This window comes from Pan paniscus, chromosome 13 (assembly GCF_029289425.2).
Source record: "Pan paniscus chromosome 13, NHGRI_mPanPan1-v2.0_pri, whole genome shotgun sequence".
Taxonomy (NCBI): domain Eukaryota; kingdom Metazoa; phylum Chordata; class Mammalia; order Primates; family Hominidae; genus Pan; species Pan paniscus.
In genome coordinates this window covers 19,918,104-19,940,523 of record NC_073262.2, presented here as the reverse complement: position 1 = coordinate 19,940,523, position 22,420 = coordinate 19,918,104, and the positions used below count along the sequence as shown (strand labels likewise).

Genomic DNA, 22,420 nt, shown 5'->3' with positions numbered 1-22,420 from the left:
AGGCTGGAGTGCAGTGGCACGATCTCGGCCCACTGCAACCTCCACCTCCCGGGTTCAAGTGATTCTCCTGCCTCAGCCTCCCGAGTAACTGGGATTACAGGCATGTGCCACCACACCTGGCTAATTTTATATTTTTAGTAGAGATGGGGTTTCTCCACACTGGTCAGGCTGGTCTCGAACTCCTGAGCTCAGCTGATCCACCCGCCTCAGCCTCCCAAAGTGCTGGGATTATAGGCGTGAGCCACCGTACCCGGCCAATCTGGCTTCATTTTAATAGGCATCCCTACACTGGTGCAGTGGCTCATGCCTGTAATCCCAGCACTTTGGGAGGCTGAGGAGGGGAGATCGCTTGAGCCCAGGAGTTCAAGACCAGCCTGGGCAATATGGCGAAACCCCGTCTTTACTAAAAATACAAAAAATTAGCCAGGCATGGTGGAGCACACCTGTAGTCCCAGCTACTCGGGAGGCAGAGGTGGGAAGATGGGTTGAGCCTGGGAAGTCGAGGCTGCAGGGAGCCATGTTCACGCCACCACACTCCAGCCTGGGTGACAGAGTGAGACTGTCTCAAAAAATAAAAATAAATAAAAAATAAGGATCCCTCTGGAGGCTGTGTTGACTATAGGGAGGGCAGAAGCAGGGAGCCCAGTTAAGAGACCCCTGAAATAGTCCAGATTTAAATATAACTGAAAAGAAAGTTTTATAAGACAATACTTAGCCTTTTAATACTACACTCTGATGTTTTTTCCTGTTCTGAAAATGCTGAGCATTGAAGTGCTGCTTTCCATCATCCCATCATAGCAGGTGCCTTTTCATGGCAGGTGGAATGTACTTCCCCTTGACCCTGGGCTTTTGCTTGTCCTATGGGTTAGCTGACTTGGCAGAAGTTTTGAAAGTATGCTTGCACGGTTGGGTTTACCTTCTTGCCCTTCTCTCTTGAGAAGAACGTACCCTGTTGGCCCAAGGACAGGATGAAGGACAAACAGAGCAGGCCTAGACGCAACCTGAAGCTTGAAGCCAAGCCTAGATGAGCCCTGCCTAGATCAGTGAAATCCCAGCCAACTCAGGCATATAAGCAAGAAATAAAGACTTGCTATATGCCACAGAGACTTCGTAGTAATTGCACATGACTATTGAGAATGTCGCTGATTGAGCCAACTACCAAATTGGTTTCATGATATGTTGTGACCTGGAGATGAAAAGATACCTCTCAACACCACTCAGGTGAGAGGCCAGAAGAGCAGCCTCTGGGGATGGCACCTACATGTGGAATAGACACTCACAGAGCACAGCCATCATGATAAGAATCCACAGTCCCTCAGACAAGACCAGGCATGGTAGCTCATGCCTATAATTCCAGCAGTTTGGGAAGCTAAAGTGGGAGGATTGCTTGAGGCCAGGGGTTCAAGAGACCAGCCTGGGCAACATAGGAAGATCCTGTCTCTATATAAAAAATGTTCTAACTTTCTACATATGGTTAGCCAGTTTTCCCAGCACCATTTATTAAATAGGGAATCCTTTCCCCATTGCTTGTTTTACTCAGGTTTGTCAAAGATCAGATGGTTGTAGATACGCGGTGTTATTTCTGAGGGCTCTGTTCTGTTCCATTGGTCTATATCTCTGTTCTGGTACCAGTACCATGCTGTTTTGGTTACTGTAGCCTTGGAGTGTAGTTTGAAGTCAGGTAGCATGATGCCTCCAGCTTTGTTCTTTTGGCTTAGGATTGACTTGGCGATGTGGGCTCTTTTTTGGTTCCATATGAACTTTAGTTTTCTCCAATTCTGTGAAGAAAGTCATTGGTAGCTTGATGGGGATGGCATTGAATCTATAAATTACCTTGGGCAGCATGGCCATTTTCACGATACTGATTCTTCCTACCCATGAGCATGGAATGTTCTTCCATTTGTTTGTATCCTCTTTTATTTCATTGAGCAGTGGTTTGTAGTTCTCCTTGAAGAGGTCCTTCAGGTCCCTTGTAAGGTGGATTCCTAGGTATTTTATTCTCTTTGAAGCAACTGTGAATGGGAGTTCACTCATGATTTCGCTCTCTGTTTGTCTGTTATTGGTGTTTAAGAATGCTTGTGATTTTTGCACATTGATTTTGTATCCTGAGACTTTGCTGAAGTTGCTTATCAGCTTAAGGAGATTTTGGGCTGAGACAATGGGGTTTTCTAGATGTACAATCATGTCATCTGCAAACAGGGACAATTTGACTTCCTCTTTTCCTAATTGAATACCCTTTATTTCCTTCTCCTGGCTAATTGCCCTGGCCAGAACTTCCAACACTATGTTGAATAGGAGTGGTGAGAGAGGGCATCCCTGTCTTGTGCCCGTTTTCAAAGGGAATGCTTCCAGTTTTTGCCCATTCAGTATGATATTGGCTGTGGGTTTGTCATAGATAGCTCTTATTATTTTGAGATATGTCCCATCAATACCTAATTGATTGAGAGTTTTTAGCATGAAGCGTTGTTGAATTTTGTCAAAGGCCTTTTCTGCATCTATTGAGATAATCGTGTGGTTTTTGCCTTTGGTTCTCTTTATATGCTGGATTACATTTATTGATTTGCATATATTGAACCAGCCTTGCATCCCAGGGATGAAACCCACTTGATCATGGTGGATAAACTTTTTGATGTGCTGCTGGATTCGGTTTGCCAGTATTTTATTGAGGATTTTTGCATCAATGTTCATGAAGGATATTGGTCTAAAATTCTCTTTTTTGGTTGTGTCTCTGCCCGGCTTTGGTATCAGGATGATGCTGGCCTCATAAAATGAGTTAGGGAGGATTCCCTCTTTTTCTATTGATTGGAATAGTTTCAGAAGGAATGGTAGCCATATGTAGAAAGCTGAAACTGGATCCCTTCGTTATACCTTATACAAAAATCAATTCAAGATGGATTAAAGACTTAAACGTTAGACCTAAAACCATAAAAACCCTAGAAAAAAACCTAGGCATTACCATTCAGGACATAGGCATGGGCAAGGACTTCATGTCTAAAACACCAAAAGCAATGGCAACAAAAGACAAAATTGACAAATGGGATCTAATTAAACTAAAGAGCTTCTGCACAGCAAAAGAAACTACCATCAGAGTGAACAGGCAACCCACAAAATGGGAGAAGATTTTCACAACCTACTCATCTGACAAAGGGCTAATATCCAGAATCTACAATGAACTCAAACAAATTCACAAGAAAAAAACAAACGACCCCATCACAAAGTGGGTGAAGGAAATGAACAGACACTTCTCAAAAGAAGACATTTATGCAGCCAAAAAACACATGAAAAAATGCTCATCATCACTGGCCATCAGAGAAATGCAAATCAAAACCACAACGAGATATCATCTCACACCAGTTAGAATGGCAGTCATTAAAAAGTCAGGAAACAACAGGTGCTGGAGAGGATGTGGAGAAATAGGAACACTTTTACACTGTTGATGGGACTGTAAACTAGTTCAACCATTGTGGAAGTCAGTGTGGCGATTCCTCAGGGATCTAGAACTAGAAATACCATTTGACCCAGCCATCCCATTACTGGGTATATACCCAAAGGACTATAAATCATGCTGCTATAAAGACACATGCACACGTATGTTTATTGTGGCACTATTCCCAATAGCAAAGACTTGGAACCAACCCAAATGTCCAACAATGATAGACTGGATTAAGAAAATGTGGCACATATACATCATGGAATACTATGCAGCCATAAAAAAGGATGAGTTCATGTCCTTTGTAGGGACATGGATGAAATTGGAAATCATCATTCTCAGTAAACTATCACAAGAACAAAAAACCAAACACCACATATTCTCACTCATATATGGGAATTGAACAATGGGAACACATGGACACAGGAAGGGGAACATCACACTCTGGGGACTGTTGTGGGGTGGGGGGAGGGGGGAGGGATAGCACTGGGAGATATACCTAATGCTAGATGACGAGTTAGTGGGTGCAGCGCACCAGCATGTCACATGTATACATATGTAACTAACCTGCACATTGTGCGCATGTACCCTAAAACTTAAAGTATAATAATAAAAAGAAAAATTAAAAAAGTTTTTAAAATTAAAAAATAAATTCCCTCAGACATGCCTAAAGAAACATGGAGGGCATATTCAAAGGGAGAAAAGTAGCATACTTTATACATTATACATGACCAAATTAATAAAACTCTTCCATTAGCCACATCCATCCTACAGACCTGGAACTTTGTGAAATTAAATTGTGATACCTTAGAAAATAAATCCACACAGGAAAGAGATGAATTCCTCTAACATCCTCCCAACTCCATCTTAGTCATGTTCTATAGGCAAAGGAGATAGAGACAGGACAGAGACATTACACTTACCAAGGATGTTCCTAGAATGTTAATTGGAAATCAGATATGTTTTGTCAATAGAATTCCATTCCGAATACTCTGAATTAAAAGGAATCATAAGTGCGTCCTTGCATAAAGTCAATCATCAACTGATCCGTTTCAGGAATTCAACATTTTGTAATTATTGTGAGCCGTTGAAGAAGGCTTTACTAACTGAAGAAAAGTTTGAAGCCTAAAATGTCCAGCAGAAGTTGCCACCAAATTAGCAAGCAAATAGTTTTCTTTTAAGGAAATCTAAACATAAATGTGATTCCCTCTGCCTGAGATGCTTCCATAATGAGAGTACGTTAAGTCAAACCCCTGCCAAATAAACATTAAAAGCACACTATCCAATAGCAGGAGTAAACCAAAAAATTCTATAGGTGCCTACCCAATGATACCCAGACTCTCCTTGAAACCTTCTTCCTGGAATCCAACTAGAATAATGCAAGAGGATTCACTATATCAGGTGTAGTCTGCAAAGGTTCATGCAGATCTCATGCTGCAAAATGCAAGCTAAAGCTGAAACATGGAGTCTAGTCAGGTTTCTATTAGGTTCCTTTCATCTTTCTCATGTTTGGAAACAGACAGACTTGAGTCCAAATACCTGTCTGCTATGTACTCACTATGTGACCATGGGCAGCCTACTCACCCTCTTAGAATATAGTTAAGTGAGGACTATATTTACCTTATAGAGTGAATGCAGGAGTAAGTGATCATTTGTATATAAAACCCAGTACAACAGCTGTGCATGATGGGGGCTCAATAAACAGTACTTTTAAAGTTTATTCCTGAATGTGCATTTTATGAAGGGAGAGGTGGGGAGATTATTAATACCCCCTATTGTCTTTCAGTCAATGAGGGAAAATCCTCAGTAGACCCAAGATTGAGCTCTGACCCTTAAAAGACAACAATGATGGATGACTGAATATATAATTTGACTCGTAACTACATACCTTACCTGTTCCACCTCCTACAGGTTGTCAGTCACCTTCTTATTACTTTCTTCCCTGCCTTAATTCACGAGATTTGAGGTGGCTTGTAGGAAACATGCAGAATAACAGTAAACTATGAACTGAACATAAAACACTAGGATAGGGAAATCTAAAATTGGAATTATAGACTGGCTGGAAACATTATACACAAATAAGCAGGCTACTGGGTTTTATATAAATTCCAGAGTTAAGCCAACAATTTGGTTCTGTGCTTCTTCTTCATCAAAATGAAAATATAAACACAGTCAATTAATAATCCTCATTATCATGAAAAGAAAACATGTCTTCACAAAGAATGTAATAGGATAATTACATCCTTATATGAAATGCACTGATGAGTTTTATAAGAACTATTCCAACTGATAGAAAAAGAGGGAATCCTCCCTAACTCATTTTATGAGGCCAGCATCATCCTGATACCAAAGCCTGGCAGAGAGACAACAAAAAAAGAGAATTTTAGACCAATATCCCTGATGAACATCGATGCAAAAATCCTCAATAAAATGCTGGCAAACCAAATCCAGCAGCACATCAATAAGCTTATCCACCATGATCAAGTGGGCTTCATCCCTGGGATGCAAGGCTGGTTCAACATATGCAAATCAATATAATCCAGCATATAAACAGAACCAAAGACAGAAACCACATGATTATCTCAATAGATGCAGAAAAGGCCTTTGACAAAATTCAACAGCCCTTCATGCTAAAAACTCTCAATAAATTAGGTATTGATGGGACATATCTAAAAATAATGAGAGTTATTTATGACAGACTCACAGCCAATATCATACTAAATGGGCAAAAACTGGAAGCATTCCCTTTGAAAACTGGCACAAGACAGGGGTGCCCTCTCTCACCACTCCTATTCAACATAGTGTTGGAAGTTCTGGCCAGGGCAATCAGGCAGGAGAAAGAAATAAAGGGTATGCAATTAGGAAAAGAGGAAGTCAAATTGTCCCTGTTTGCAGATGACATGATTGTATATCTAGAAAACCCCATCGTCTCTGCCCAAAATCTCCCTAAGCTGGTAAGCGACTTCAGCAAAGTCTCAGGATACAAAATCAATGTACAAAAATCACAAGCATTCTTATACACCAACAACAGACAAACAGAGAGCCAAATCATGAGTGAACTCCCATTCACAGTTGCTTCAAAGAGAATAAAATACCTAGGAATCCAACTTACAAGGGACGTGAAGGACCTCTTCAAGGAGAACTACAAACCACTGCTCAATGAAATAAAAGAGGATACAAACAAATGGAAGAACATTCCATGCTCACGGGTAGCAAGAATCAGTATCGTGAAAATGGCCATACTGCCCAAGGTAATTTATAGATTCAATGCCATCCCCATCAAGCTACCAATGACTTTCTTCACAGAATTGGATAAAACTACTTTAAAGTTCATATGGAACCAAAAAAGAGCCCGCATTGCCAAGACAATCCTAAGCTAAAAGAACAAAGCTGGAGGCATCATGCTACCTGACTTCAAACTACACTCCAAGGCTACAGTAACCAAAACAGCATGGTACTGGTACCAAAACAGAGATATAGACCAATGGAACAGAACAGAGCCCTCAGAAATAATACCACACATCTACAACCATCTGATCTTTGACAAACCTGACAAAAACAAGAAATGGGGAAAGGAGTCCCTATTTAATAAATGATGCTGGGAAAACTGGCTAGCCATATGTAGAAAGCTGAAACTGGATCCCTTCCTTATACCTTATACAAAAATTAATTCAGGGCCAGGCTCAGTGGTTCACGCCTCTAATCCCAGCACTTTGGGAGGCTGAGGCAAGCGGATCACAAGGTCAGGAGATCGAGACCATCCTGGCTAACACGGTGAAACTCTGCCTCTACTAAAAATACAAAAAATTAGCCGGACGTGGTGGCGGGCACCTGTAGTCCCAGCTGCTCGGGAGGCTGAGGCAGGAGAATGGCTTGAACCCAGAAGGCATAGCTTGCAGTGAGCCAAGATCGCACCACTGCACTCCAGCGTGGGCAACAGAGCGAGACTCCATCTCAAAAAATAAATAAATAAATATATTAATTCAAGATGGATTAAAGACTTAAAGTTAGACCTAAAACCATAAAATCCCTTGAAGAAAACCTAGGTAATACCATTCAGGACATAGGCATGGGCAAGGACTTCATGGCTAAAACACCAAAAGCAATGGCAACAAAAGCCAAAATTGACAAATGGGATCTCATTAAACTAAAGAGCTTCTGCACAGCAAAAGAAACTACCATCAGAGTGAACAGGCAATCTATAAAATGGGAGAAAATTTTTACAATCTACTCATCTGACAAAGAGCTAATATCCAGAATCCACAAAAAACTCAAACAAATTTACAAGAAAAAAGCAACCCCATCAAAAAGTGGGCAAAGGATATGAACAGACACTTCTCAAAAGAAGACATTTATGCAGCCAACAAACACATGAAAAAAAGCTCATCACCACTGGCCGTCAGAGAAATGCAAATCAAAACCACAATGAGATACCATCTCACACCAGTTAGAATGGCAATCATTACAAAGTCAGGAAACAACAGGTGCTGGAGAGGATGTGGAGAAATAGGAACACTTTTACACTGTTGGTGGGACTGTAAACTAGTTCAACCATTGTGGAAGACAGTGTGGTGACACCTCAAGGATCTAGAACTAGAAATACCATTTGACCCAGCCATCCCATTACTGGGTATATACCCAGAGGATTATAAATCATGCTGCTATAAAGACACATGCACACATATGTTTATTGCGGCAGTATTCACAATAGCAAAGACTTGGAACCAACCCAAATGTCCATCAATGATAGACTGTATTAAGAAAATGTGGCACATATACACCATGGAATACTATGAAGCCATAAAAAAGGATGAGTTCATTTCCTTTGTAGGGACATGGATGAAGGTGGAAACCATCATTCTCAGCAAACTATTACAAGGACCAAAAACCAAACACCACATGTTCTCATTCATAGGTGGGAATTGAACAATAAGAACACTTGGACACAAGAAGGGGAACATCACACACCGGGGCCTGTTGTGGGGTTGGGGGAGGGGGGAGGGAAAGCATTAGGAGATATGCCCAATGTAAGTGACATTTAATGGGTGCAGCACACCAACATGGCACATGTATACATATGTAACAAACCCGCATGTTGTGCACATGTACCCTAGAACTTAAAGTGTATATATATATATATATATATTCTATATATATATAGAGTATATATATATAGTGTATATATATAGAATATATATATATTCTATATATATATAGTGTATATATATAGAATATATATATATTCTATATATATACACTATATATATAGAATATATGTATTCTATATATATATAGTGTATATATATAGAATATATATATATTCTATATATATACACTATATATATATAGAATATATATATATTCTATATATATAGTGTATATATATAGAATATATATATATTCTATATATATACACTATATATATAGAATATATATATATTCTATATATATACACTATATATATAGAATATATATATATATATAAAAATAAAGAATGTTTCCTGTATCTTCCAATGAAAAAGAACAGAATTCCAAAACACAACTCCAAGAAGGCCATCCAGGGTACCATACTAATTACCTTCATGATGTCCAATCTCTAGCAACAATGGAATGGTTGGACCATATATTCTTCCCAGACTCTCTTCAGAATTCCTCCATTTAGTAGGGTTGGCACCTATCAGGGCTGAACTTTATATGGCTTGCGGTTATACTGGTCCATGATCCACAATCGCAAAAATACAAAGAGTTGAGAAAACAAGTGTGTGTAACTCATTTTACAACACAATTGATCTGGCTCAAATGACCTGCACTAATATGAGGCTATTTCTAGTCCTTTTCTCACAATGTATATATTCATACATCTTACTGCAGAAATACTCAAATTACTGATTACATGCTGCTGTCCTAGACCCAGTCAGGGGTGTTTTCTAACTTACGGACTATACCATACATGTCTACATACTGTATATGGCTTTTTAAACCCAAAAAATAATTCTGGATTCTGAAACACATCTGGTCCCAAAGGCTTTGGAAAAGGAACTGTGGGCCTGTATTCTCTAATAAACCTTAAAATACTGGTACTCTTTAGTGTAAGGGTGAAGAATGTCTATATAACTCAGATATCAAATGAAACAATGGTGGAGCAGACTCTTTTTTGCAAATTAAAAAGCCTAATCAATAGACAGCTATTCTGCTTCCAAAATCAGGTAGACTGTGGCCAAGATGATGTAGTCCATCCCTTGGATTCCTATACATCTGGGCCACATTTAACATTTTCTGGAAGGCCATGAGTCACTATGGCAGTTTCGGGTGGGGGTGAGGGGTTGTTGGTTTTGAATCCTACAATAGGCATCATTTTTTCCCATCTCAGTGTCATATGCAGGTGTGTGTATACCATAAGAATGATTCTGAGCCTAGAAGTGAATTGCCTGGCAAGCTTTAAAAGACACTGTTGCCTGGGGTTTCACCTCCCAGAAATACTAATGTAGTTGGCCTAAAGAGCAACCTGAATATCCAGAAGTATCTCTCACTGATGAAAAGAAAGTCATCTAGACAACTGAAGAGATGGATTACCAGACCTCTTCTTTGAGAGCCTGATTCAGTAGGTATGGTTTGCACTGAACACCTTTTTTTTAAGACAAAACTTCAGGCATCCTCATCTTCTCACAAATTGGGATACACTATCCTGTTGGGGAAGCGTGAGAGGCTGAGGAAGATAAGCTAAGTAAGGTGAATAAAAGATGTAGAGAGGGCTCTTTCACAAAGGAGAAAGTCTCCTGAGTGGGCCACCAAACAGATCACTGGGGCCCTGTGCAGAGAATCCCCCTTCTGAGGAATAAACTATTGACAAAGGAAAAACAAATCAGCTTCAAGTCTTGCATCAATTTTAAATAATCAACAGTAGCTGCCTAGAGTGCTGTCCTGGAAAGGATTCTGAGACCAAGTTGCTGCTCAGTGGGGAGCCAAGCCATGACCAATTGGCAATGTCTGCCATGCACATGGGAAGAAGGCATAGTTACAACATCTGCCAGACCTTTGCTGTCTTTCTTGAGAACCTTGGCTCTACTGCTTCTACAGTCCAGGCCCAATGGTATAACTCTCAATACAGCATTAGCACTCAGCTATGGAGGGAAGAATCTCCATAGCACTCAGCTATGGAGGGAAGATTTCCTCAGATCACTGACGAAAAAGTCCAAGTTCCTTCCTCCTTAAAATCTACCCATGTCTCTCTAACCCCTGTGTTCATCTCTGCTTAGTAAAGAGGCTCTTGAAGGCATTGTTGTAGTTCTTGTTAAAAGCTGTGTAAATCAGGGGGTTGAAGAAAGAATTGGAGTAGCCAAGCCACAGAAATATGCTTTTCCAGATGGGGGGCAGGCTACAGGCACAGAGTGGGCTGATGAGTTCCGTCAGGAAGAAGGGGATCCAGCACAGCACAAACACGCCAATCAGAATTCCCACCATCATGGCTGCTCGCTTCTCCTTCTGCTCCCGCCAGGAGTCCCCGCTCACCTGGAAGGACACCGTTGCTTTGCAATGTGCCGTGAACACCACTTCAGCCTCATCAGGTGCTTCCTTTACCTTGGAACAAAGAAAATAATGGAATTAAAAAATAAAACAGAAAAACAAGGAAGAAGCTGAACAAACCAGAAAGACACCAACTCCTCTTAGATTTGTCAGAGAAGTGAGCTCACAGGGCTAAATGCTGCTCCAAAAATGGTCAGGTGAATATAGAGCATCACAGCTTACCAGAGCAAAAACCCACAACTAGAAACTTCTGCAGGAACCAGTGCTGGGGTAAGAAAACATAAGCTCTAATTGACAAATTGCTGGAGGCTCAGTGTGGAAAAATCTTGACAGTTAAAAAATCCAGGAAGACTTAGTCATGGAAGGGGGTAGACGGTAGAGGTGCACATTTTTATGTTTTATTATCTCCAGGGTCTCTATCAGGTCCTCATAGTGAATACTGGAGAAAAATCACCTTGTGCTTTTGGCAAGGGGAAGGGAAAAGAATCCATTTTGAAATATGCCAAACCATTCTGTTCTTAATATGGCTTACCATCATGAGAATTAACTTACCAGAGCCTAACCTGAGGGCTTTTATCAGAGCCCAATCTACCTGGAGGAAGGGAAATATCCACCTCCAGTCCCTGTAGCCATCCCGCCCCACCTAAGGGGGAAGTAGGACTGAGAAGCACTAGTGAAGTTTACAGTCCAGGCACACAGGCTAAAAAACAGCTGAGACCTAATCACAGGGCTACAGAACACTTCCCCTTCTCCTATACCTCACCACCATATTAACTAAAGGCCCATCTACCACAGTTCCTTTTACCCAGTGCATCATGCCTACCTTTCAACAAAAAATTACAAAGCACACTAAAAGGCAAAAAACACAGTTTGAAAAGACTGAACAAGCATGAAACCAGAGTCATAGATGGCCATGATGTGAGAATTATCAGACAAGAAATTTTTTTTAAATTATACTTTAAGTTTAATTATACTTTAAGTTTAAATTATAAGTTTTATAATTAAAGTTTTATACTTTAATTATACTTTAAGTTTTAGGGTACATGTGCACATTGTGCAGGTTAGTTACATATGTATACATGTGCCATGCTGGTGTGCTGCACCCATTAACTCGTCATTTAGCATTAGGTATATCTCCTAATGCTATCCTTTCCCCCACCCCACAACAGTCCCCAGAGTGTGATGTTCCCCTTCCTGTGTCCATGTGTTCTCATTGTTCAGTTCCCACCTATGAGTGAGAATATGCGGTGTTTGGTTTTTTTGTTCTTGTGATAGTTTACTGAGAATGATGATTTCCAGTTTCATCCATGTCCCTACAAAGGACATGAACTCATCATTTTTTATGGCTGCATAATATTCCATGGTGTATATGTGCCACATTTTCTTAATCCAGTCTATCATTGTTGGACATTTGGGTTGGTTCCAAGTCTTTGCTATTGTGAATAGTGCCGCAATAAACATACGTGTGCATGTGTCTTTATAGCAGCATGATTTATAGTCCTTTGGGTATATACCCAGTAATGGGATGGCTGGGTCAAATGGTATTTCTAGTTCTAGATCCCTGAGGAATCGCCACACTGACTTCCACAATGGTTGAACTAGTTTACAGTCCCATCAACAGTGTAAAAGTGTTCCTATTTCTCCACATCCTCTCCAGCACCTGTTGTTTCCTGACTTTGTAATGATTGCCATTCTAACTGGTGTGAGATGGTATCTCATTGTGGTTTTGATTTGCATTTCTCTGATGGCCAGTGATGGTGAGCATTTTTTCATGTGTTTTTTGACTTCATAAATGTCTTCTTTTGTGAAGTGTCTGTTCATGTCCTTCGCACACTTTGTGATGGGGTTGTTTTTTTCTTGTAAATTTGTTTGAGTTCATTGTAGATTCTGGATATTAGCCCTTTGTCAGATGAGTAGGTTGTGAAAATTTTCTCCCATTTTATAGATTGCCTGTTCACTCTGATGGTAGTTTCTTTTGCTGTGCAGAAGCTCTTTAGTTTAATTAGATCCCATTTGTCAATTTTGTCTTTTGTTGCCATTGCTTTTGGTGTTTTAGCCATGAAGTCCTTGCCCATGCCTATGTCCTGAATGGTAACGCCTAGGTTTTCTTCTAGGGTTTTTATGGTTTTAGGTCTAATGTTTAAATCTTTAATCCATCTTGAATTAATTTTTGTATAAGATGTAACGAAGGGATCCAGTTTCAGCTTTCTACGTATGGCTAGCTGGTTTTCCCAGCACCTTTATTAAATAGGGAATCCTTTCCCCATTGCCTATTTTTCTCAAGTTTGTCAAAAATCAGATAGTTGTAGATATGTGGCATTATTTCTGAGGGCTCTGTTCTGTTCCATTGATCTATATCTCTGTTTTGGTACCAGTACCATGCTGTTTTGGTTACTGTAGCCTTGTAGTATAGTTTGAAGTCAGGTAGCGTGATGCCTCCAGCTTTGTTCTTTTGGCTTAGGATTGACTTGGTGATGCGGGCTCTTTTTTGGTTCCATGTAAACTTTAAAGTAGATTTTTCCAATTCTGTGAAGAAAGTCATTGGTAGCTTGATGGGGATGGCATTGAATCTATAAATTACATTGGGCAGTATGGCCATTTTCACGATATTGATTCTTCCTACCCATGAGCATGGAATGTTCTTCCATTTGTTTGTATCCTCTTTTATTTCCTTGAGCAGTGGTTTGTAGTTCTCCTTGAAGAGGTCCTTCACATCCCTTGTAAGTTGGATTCCTAGGTATTTTATTCTCTTTGAAGCAATTGTGAATGGGAGTTCACTCATGATTTGGCTCTCTGTTTGTCTGTTATTGGTGTATAAAAATGCTTGTGATTTTTATACATTGATTTTGTATCCTGAGACTTTGCTGAAGTTGCTTACCACCTTAAGGAGATTTTGGGCTGAGACAATGGGGTTTTCTAGATATACAATCATGTCGTCTCCAAACAGGGACAATTTGACTTCCTCTTTTCCTAACTGAATAGCCTTTATTTCCTTCTCCTGCCTAATTGCCCTGGCCGGAACTTCCAACACTATGTTGAATAGGAGTGGTGAGAGACGGCATCCCTGTCTTGTGCCAGTTTTCAAAGGGAATGCTTCCAGGTTTTGCCCATTCAGTATGATATTGGCTGTGGGTTTGTCATAGATAGCTCTTATTATTTTGAGATACGTCCCATCAGTACCTAATTTATTGAGAGTTTTTATCATGCAGGGTTGTTGAATTTTGTCAAAGGCCTTTTCTGCATCTATTGAGATAATCACGTGGTTTTTGTCTTTGGTTCTGTTTATATGCTGGATTACATTTATTGATTTGCATATATTGAACCAGCCTTGCATCCCAGGGATGAAACCCACTTGATCATGGTGGATAAGCTTTTTGATGTGCTGCTGGATTCGGTTTGCCAGTATTTTATTGAGGATTTTTGCATCAATGTTCATCAAGGATATTGGTCTAAAATTCTCTTTTTTGGTTGTGTCTCTGCCTGGCTTTGGTATCAGGATGATGCTGGCCTCATAAAATGAGTTAGGGAGGATTCCCTCTTTTTCTATTGATTGGAATAGTTTCAGAAGGAATGGTACCAGTTCCTCCTTGTACCTCTGGTAGAATTCGGCTGTGAATCCATCTGGTCCTGGACTCTTTTTGGTTGGTAAGCTATTGATTATTGCCACAATTTCAGAGCCTGTTATTGGTCTATTCGGAGATTCAACTTCTTCCTGGTTTAGTCTTGGGAGGGTGTATGTGTCGAGGAATTTATCCATTTCTTCTAGATTTTCTAGTTTATTTGCATAGAGGTGTTTGTAGTATTCTCTGATGGTAGTTTTTATTTCTGTGGGATCGGTGCTGATATCCCCCTTTATCATTTTTTATTGTGTCTATTTGATTATTCTCTCTTTTCTTCTTTATTAGTCTTGCTAGCGGTCTATGAATTTTGTTGATCCTTTCAAAAAACCAGCTCCTGGATTCATTAATTTTTTGAAGGGATTTTTGTGTCTCTATTTCCTTCAGTTCTGCTCTGATTTTAGTTATTTCTTGCCTTCTGCTAGCTTTTGAATGTGTTTGCTCTTGCTTTTCTAGTTCTTTTCATTGTGATGTTAGGGTGTGAATTTTGGATCTTTCCTGCTTTCTCTTGTGGGCATTTAGTGCTATAAATTTCCCTCTAAACACTGCTTTGAATGTGTCCCAGAGATTCTGGTATGTTGTGTCTTTGTTCTCGTTGGTTTCAAAGAACATCTTTATTTCTTCCTTCATTTCGTTATGTACCCAGTAGTCATTCAGGAGCAGGTTGTTCAGTTTCCATGTAGTTGAGTGGTTTTGAGTGAGTTTCTTAATCCTGAGTTCTAGTTTGATTGCTCTGTGGTCTGAGAGAGAGTTTGTTATAATTTCTGTTCTTTTACATTTGCTGAGGAGAGCTTTACTTCCAACTATGTGGTCAATTTTGGAATAGGTGTGGTGCGGTGCTGAAAAAAATGTATATTCTGTTGATTTGGGGTGGAGAGTTCTATAGATGTCTATTAGGTCTGCTTGGTGCAGAGCTGAATTGAATTCCTGGGTATCCTTTTTAACTTTCTGTCTCGTTGATCTGTCTAATGTTGACAGTGGGGTGTTAAAGTCTCCCATTATTATTGTGTGGGAGTCTAAGTCTCTTTGTAGGTCACTCAGGACTTGCTTTTTGAAACTGGGTACTCCTGTATTGCGTGCATATATATTTAGGATAGTTAGGTCTTCTGGTTGAATTGATCCCTTTACCATTATGTAATGGCCTTCTTTGTCTCTTTTGATCTTTGTTGGTTTAAAGTCTCGTTTATCAGAGACTAGGATTGCAACCCCTGCCTTTTTTTGTTTTCCATTTGCTTGGTAGATCTTCCTCCATTCTTTTATTTTGAGCCTATGTGTGTCTCTGCACGTGAGATGGGTTTCCTGAATACAGCACACTGATGGGTCTTGACTCTTTATCCAATTTGCCTGTCTATGTCTTTTAATTGGAGCATTTAGTCCATTTACATTTAAAGTTAATATTGTTATGTGTGAATTTGATCCTGTCATTTTGATGTTAGCTGGTTATTTTGCTCGTTAGTTGATGCAGTTTCTTCCTAGCGTCAATGGTCTTTACAATTTGGCATTATTTTGCAGTGGCTGGTACCAGTTGTTCCTTTCCATGTTTAGTGCTTCCTTCAGGAGCTCTTTTAGGGCAGGCCTGGTGATGACAAAGTCTCTCAGCATTTGCTCAGACAAGGAATTTTTTTAAAACTATGATTAATAATGGCTTTAAAATAAAAAGGAGACAACATGTAAGAATAGATGAATAATTTAAAGCAAAGAAATGGAAATTCTAAAAAAAGAATTTTTTAAATGTTAGATATCAAAACACCAAAAGAAATGAAGTTTCCCTTTCATAGGTTCATTATTAGACTGGGCACAGATGAGGAAGGGACCTCTGAGCTTGAGGATATGACATTAGAAACTTTTGAAATCAAAACACAAATAGAAAAAAGATGTATAAAAATAGAATAGTCCAGAGTGGTGAGACAACTACAAAAGTTGTAAATACACTTAATGAGAATACCAGAAGGAGAACAAAGAAAGGAACATAGGTAGTATTTGAAGCAATAATGACTGAGAATTTCCCCTAGTTATTATCGGACACCAAACCACAGATCCAGGGAGGTTAAAGAAGAATAAATGCCAAAATATAAAATACAGACACCTAGGCATGTCATATTTAAACTTGAGAAAAGCAAAAATAAAGACAAAAATCTTGGAAGAAGCCAAAGGGAAAACCTATAGATAGCAAAGATAAGCATTACATCGAGCTTCTCTTCAGAAACAATACAAGCAAGAAGAGTGTGAAGTAAAATATTTACAGTGTTGAGAGAAAAAAAATCCACCAACCTAGAATTCTATATCCTGCAAAATTATCCTTTAAAAATGAAGGAGAAAAAAAAAAAAGGTTTATCAGACAAAAATTGAAGGAATTTGTTGCCAGTAGACCTGCCTTGAAAGACGTGTTAAAGGAAGTTCTTCAGAAAAGGAAAATTATATATCAGAAACTCAGATTTATGTAAAGAAAGGAAGACCATCAGATAATTAATAAGTAAAGACAGAATAAAAACTTTTACTTTTCTTATTTGATCTAACAAGTTTGTTCAAAAAATAATAGCAAGAATGTATTTGAAGATATATATATATATACACATACATATACACACACACATATACACACTTATGTAAGCTATATGTAAATGAAATGAATGACAGCACGATACAAGAAATGGGAGTGAGGGATTATAATTATTTTCTTCTTATGAGATATGTGTGCTACCCATGAAATAATATAGTGTTATTTGAAAGTGGAGCTGGATTAGTTGTAAATGTGTATTGCAAACTCAAGTGCAACCACTAAAAAAAAAGTGAAGAAGTATAACTAATATGCTAAGAAAGGAGAGAAAATGAAATAATATTCTCAATTAAAACTATAAAGGGCAGAGCTGGACACAGTGGCATAGACCTATAATCCCAGCTACTCAGGAGGCTGAAGCAGGATTGCTTCAGGCTCAGGAGTTTGAGAACAGCCTGGGCAACATAGCAACATAAACAAACAAACAAGAAACCTACAAGGGGCAGAAAAAGAGTGCAAGAGAAAAATAGGAACAAAGAAAAAGGACAACAAATAGGAAACAGTAACAAATATGGTAAATATTTATTTATGTCAGTAATCACTCCAAACATCAATGGTCTAAAGGCATTAACTAAAAGAGATTGTCAGAGTGGATAAAAAAACAAGACAACTATATGTTGTCTACAAGAAACCCACTTTAATCATAAAGACACATATAGATTAAACGTAAAGGGATGGAAAAAGATATACCATGCTAACACTAACCAAAAGAAAGAGGGATTAGCTAATTTCATTTCAGGCAGAGCAAACTTCAAAGCAAGGAAAGTTATCAGAGACAGAGGGGAACATTACACAATGATAAAGTCAGTATTCCAAGAAGACATAACAATTTTTAATGTGTATGTGCTTAAAAACAAAACCAAATTATGTGAGGCAAAAACTGATAGAACTGCAAGAAGGAACAGATGACTTCATTATTATAGTTGGAGACTTCAACACTTCTATATGATAAATGGACAAATAGAGCAGGTAGAAAATCAGTAAAGACATAGATGAACTCAACAAGACATAGTTGAACTCAAGAACACCATCAATCACGTGATATAATTGACATCTATAGTACTACACAACCTACAACAGTAGATTACACATTCCTCTCAAGCTCATCTAGAACATTCACCAAGACAGACCACATTTGGCCATAAAACACACTTTAACAAATTTAAAAGAAGAGAAAGCATGCAAGGTCTGTTTTTTTTTTTCCACAAAAAGAATAGAAAATTCTCAAATACTTGGAGACTTAAAAAACACTTTGAAATGACACATGGGTCAAAGAAAAAAATTGAGGAAAATTTTAAAATATTTTCAACTAAATGAAAATGAAAACAAACATCAAAATTTGTGTGATGCTGCAAAATAGTACTTAGATGAAAATTTATAACACTTTATATATTTTTATATATTAGAACAAATATCTAAAGTCATTAATCCAAGCTTTCACCTGAGGAAACTGATGAAAAACAAGGGCAAATTAAATCCAAAATAAGCAGAAGAAAAATAAAAATTAGAGCAGAAATCAATGTGTGAAAAGAGGAAATCCATAGAGAAGACCAATGAAACCAAAAGCAGGTTCTTTAAATAAAAAAATAAAATTAATAAACTCTAGCCAGGCTAAGAAAAAATCTAACAAATTATAATACCAGAAATGAAAGAGGAGATAACACTATAGATCCCATGGACATTAAATGGACAAAGGAGGCTGGGCACGGTGGCTCACGCCTGTAATCCCAACACTTTGGGAGGCCAAGGCAGGTGGATCACGAGGTCAGGAGTTCAAGACCAGCCTGGCCAACATGGTGAAACCCTGTCTCTACTAAAAATACAAAAATTAGCTGGGCATGGTGGCATGTGCCTGTAATCCCAGCTACTCGGGAGGCTGAGACAGGGGAATCACTTGAACCCAGGAGGTAGAGGTTGCAGTGAGCTGAGATCCTCCCACTGCACTCCAGCCTGGGCAACAGAGCAAGACTCCATCTCAGAATAAAAAAAAAAAAGGACAAAGGAATACTATGAACAACTCTATGCTCACAAATTTGATAACTTAGATGAAATGGACCAATCCCTTCAAAGACACAAGCTTGAGGGACATAAGCTGCCAAAACTCACACAAGAAGAAATAGAAAATCTGAATAGGCCCATAGCTACTAAATACAGTGAATTAATAATTAATAACCTTTCAAAACAGAGAACACCAAGCCCAGATCGATTCACTGGAAAACTCTATTAAACATTTTAAGGAAGAAATTATACCAATTCTCAACAATCTCTTTCAGGAAATAGAAACAGAAGGGAATATTTTCTAACACATTCTATGAGGCAGCATTATCCTAATACCCATATCAGACAAAGACAAGAAAACTACAGATCAATATCTCATGAACATGGATACAAAAATTCTCAACAAATATTAGAAAATTAATCTAACAATGTACAAAAAAGAATTATACACCACAATCAAGTGGAATTTATCCCAGGTATGCAATTCTTGTTCAACATTCAAAAATCAATTAATATAATCTAACACATCAATAGGCTAAAAAAGAAAAAAATATATAATAATAATAGATACAAAAACAGCATTTTTACAAAATCCAACACCTACTCATGATTTAAAAAAAAAAACTCTTAAGTAGGAATAGAGGGAGGGGGACTTCATCGACTTGATACAGAATATCTACCAAAAAACCTACAGCTGCCATCACACTTAATGAGCTTCTCACTGAGGTCAGGAACAAGGCAGGGATGTCCCTCCTCACCACTGCTTTTCAAGATCATATTCAAAAGTCCTAACTAATGCAATAAGACAAGAAAAGGAAATAAAAATTGTACAGATTGGGAAGGAAGAAACAAAACTGCCTTTTTCTCACGCGTCACATGATTATCTATGTGGAAAATCTGAAAGAATCAACCAAAAAAAAGAAACCCCTTTGAACTATTATAATAAGTGATTATAGCAGGGTTGCAGGATAAGAGTTAATACAAAAAAAATTGAACATTTTCTTGTACATTAACAATGCACAAGTAAAAATGATGCCATTTACACTAGTATCTGAAAAATGAAATAGGCATAAATCTAACAAAATATGTAGAAGATCTGTATGAAGAAAACTGTAAGACTCTAATGAAATAAATCAAAGAACCACATAAATTGAGAGATATTCTTGTTCATGGATGGGAAGACTCAATCAGGTCAAGATGTGAGTTCTTTCCAACTTGATTCAATGCAGTTCTGATCAAAACTCCAGGAAGTTATTTTGTGGATATTGACAAACTAATTCTAAAGTTTATATGGAGAAGCAAAAGACCTGGAATAGCCAACATAATATTGAAGGAAAAGAATTTTGGAGGATTATAACTACTTGACTTGAGGACACACTATAAAGCTTCAGTAAATAAGACAGTGGCATTGGTGAAAAAATAGTGACAATAGATCAATGGAACAGAAATGAGAGCCCAGAAATAGACCCACATAAATGCAGTCAACTGACCTTTGATGAAGGAGGAAAGGCAATAAACAGAGAAAAGACACTCCACTCAACAAATAGTGCTTTAACAACTAGATATTCATTGGAAAAGAAAAATTAATCTAGAACCAGACCTTACACCCTTCACAAAAATTAACTGCAAATGGATCATAGGCTAAATGTAAAATGCAAAACTATGAAACTCCTAAAAGATAGCATAGGAAAAAAAATTAGATGACCTTGGGTTTGGTGATGACTTCTCAGATGCAATACTAAAGGCACAATCCAGTAAAGAAAGAATTGACATGCTAGACTTCATCAAAAACCACAACAAAAATCTGCTCTGTAAAAGACACTGACAAGATGATCGAAAGATAAGCCGCAGTCTGGGAGAAAATATTTGCAAAAGACTTATCAGATAAAATACTGTTATCCAAAATACACAAAGAACTCTTAAAATTCAATGAGAGCATGAACAACCCATTTAAAAAATGGGCCAGAAACGTTAATAGACACCTCAAAGAAGATATACAGATGGCATATAAACATTTGAAAAAGATGTTCCACAGCATATGTCATCAGGGAAATGCGAAACTAAAACAGTGAGATAACACTACACGCCTACTAGAATAGTCAAAATCCAGAATGCTGACAGCACCAAATGCTGGTAAGGATGTGGACCAACAGGAACCCTCATTTATTGCTGGTGGGAATGGAAAACGGTAGAGCCACTTTGGAAGACTGTTTTGTGACTTCTTACAAAACTAAGCATACTTTTACCATACAATGCAGCAGTCATGATCCCTGGTATTTACCCAAAGGAGTTAAAAACTTAATGTCCACACAAAAACCTGCACACAGATGTCTATGGCAGTGCAGCTTTATTCGTAATTGCCAAAACCTGGAAACAACCAAGATGTCCTTCAGTAAGTGGATGGATGAACTGTGGTACATCCAGACAGTGAAATATTATTCAGTGACAAACAGAAAAGAGCTATCAAGCCATGGAAAGGCAATGAGAAAGCTACATATTACTCAGTAAAAAGAAAAGCAAATCTGAAAAGGGTATATACTGTATTATTCCAATTATATGACATTCTGGAAAAGGCAAAACAACTGAGACAATAAAGAGTCAGTGGTTGCTAGAGGTTGGGACAAGTAAGCAAAGCACAAAGGATTTTTAGGGCAGAAAAACTACTCTGTATGATAACTACAGTGGTGGATACATATCATTATACATTTGTCCAAACCTATAGAATGTGAACACAAAGAGTGAACCCTCATGTAAACTATGGACTTTTCATGATAATTATTGTCACTGTCCATGTGGGTTTGTCAATTTTAACAAATGTGCTGCTATGGTGTGGGATGTTGATGGTGGGGGAGGTTGTATGTGTGTCGGGGTGGGGAGTATATGGCAACTCTCTATACTTTCCATTCAATTTTGCTGGGAACCTAAAACTGCTCTAAAAAATTAACTTTATTAATTTAAGTAAATAAGTAAAATATAATACTTATGAGATCAGATGCATTCAGGGTGGTATGGCCATAGAGAAACTATAATACTGTATGATTAAAGCAATGGGAGGTTATTCCAGTCTTGTCCAGAACCTCTCCTCCAACTTCATTCAAAATGCATTTATACCATAACCTATCAAACAATGTTAGGTGAAAAGGTCACTGAAACTGTAGGTTAAAATAATATCCGAAGATTCGTCAAGGAGAGAGAATGATGGTCCCCACGACCTCAAATAATATGATATAAACAGGAAGGGGGGTGATTAAGAGCGGGAGCCTTGGTGTCAGACCCAGGCTGGAGTCCCAGGAC

The 22,420-nt window shown here is 38.3% G+C and overlaps 1 protein-coding gene across 1 annotated transcript in view; it reads right to left on the bottom strand.

The window, feature by feature from the left end:
* Positions 1-10,672: 10,672 nt before the first annotated feature.
* The window catches only part of LOC100990391 (5-hydroxytryptamine receptor 5B-like), a 44,021-nt gene continuing 32,273 nt past the window's right edge, over positions 10,673-22,420 (bottom strand). The window contains 1 exon segment of the mRNA XM_003819128.2: positions 10,673-11,008. Coding sequence (XP_003819176.1) covers positions 10,673-11,008 — 336 coding nt within the window.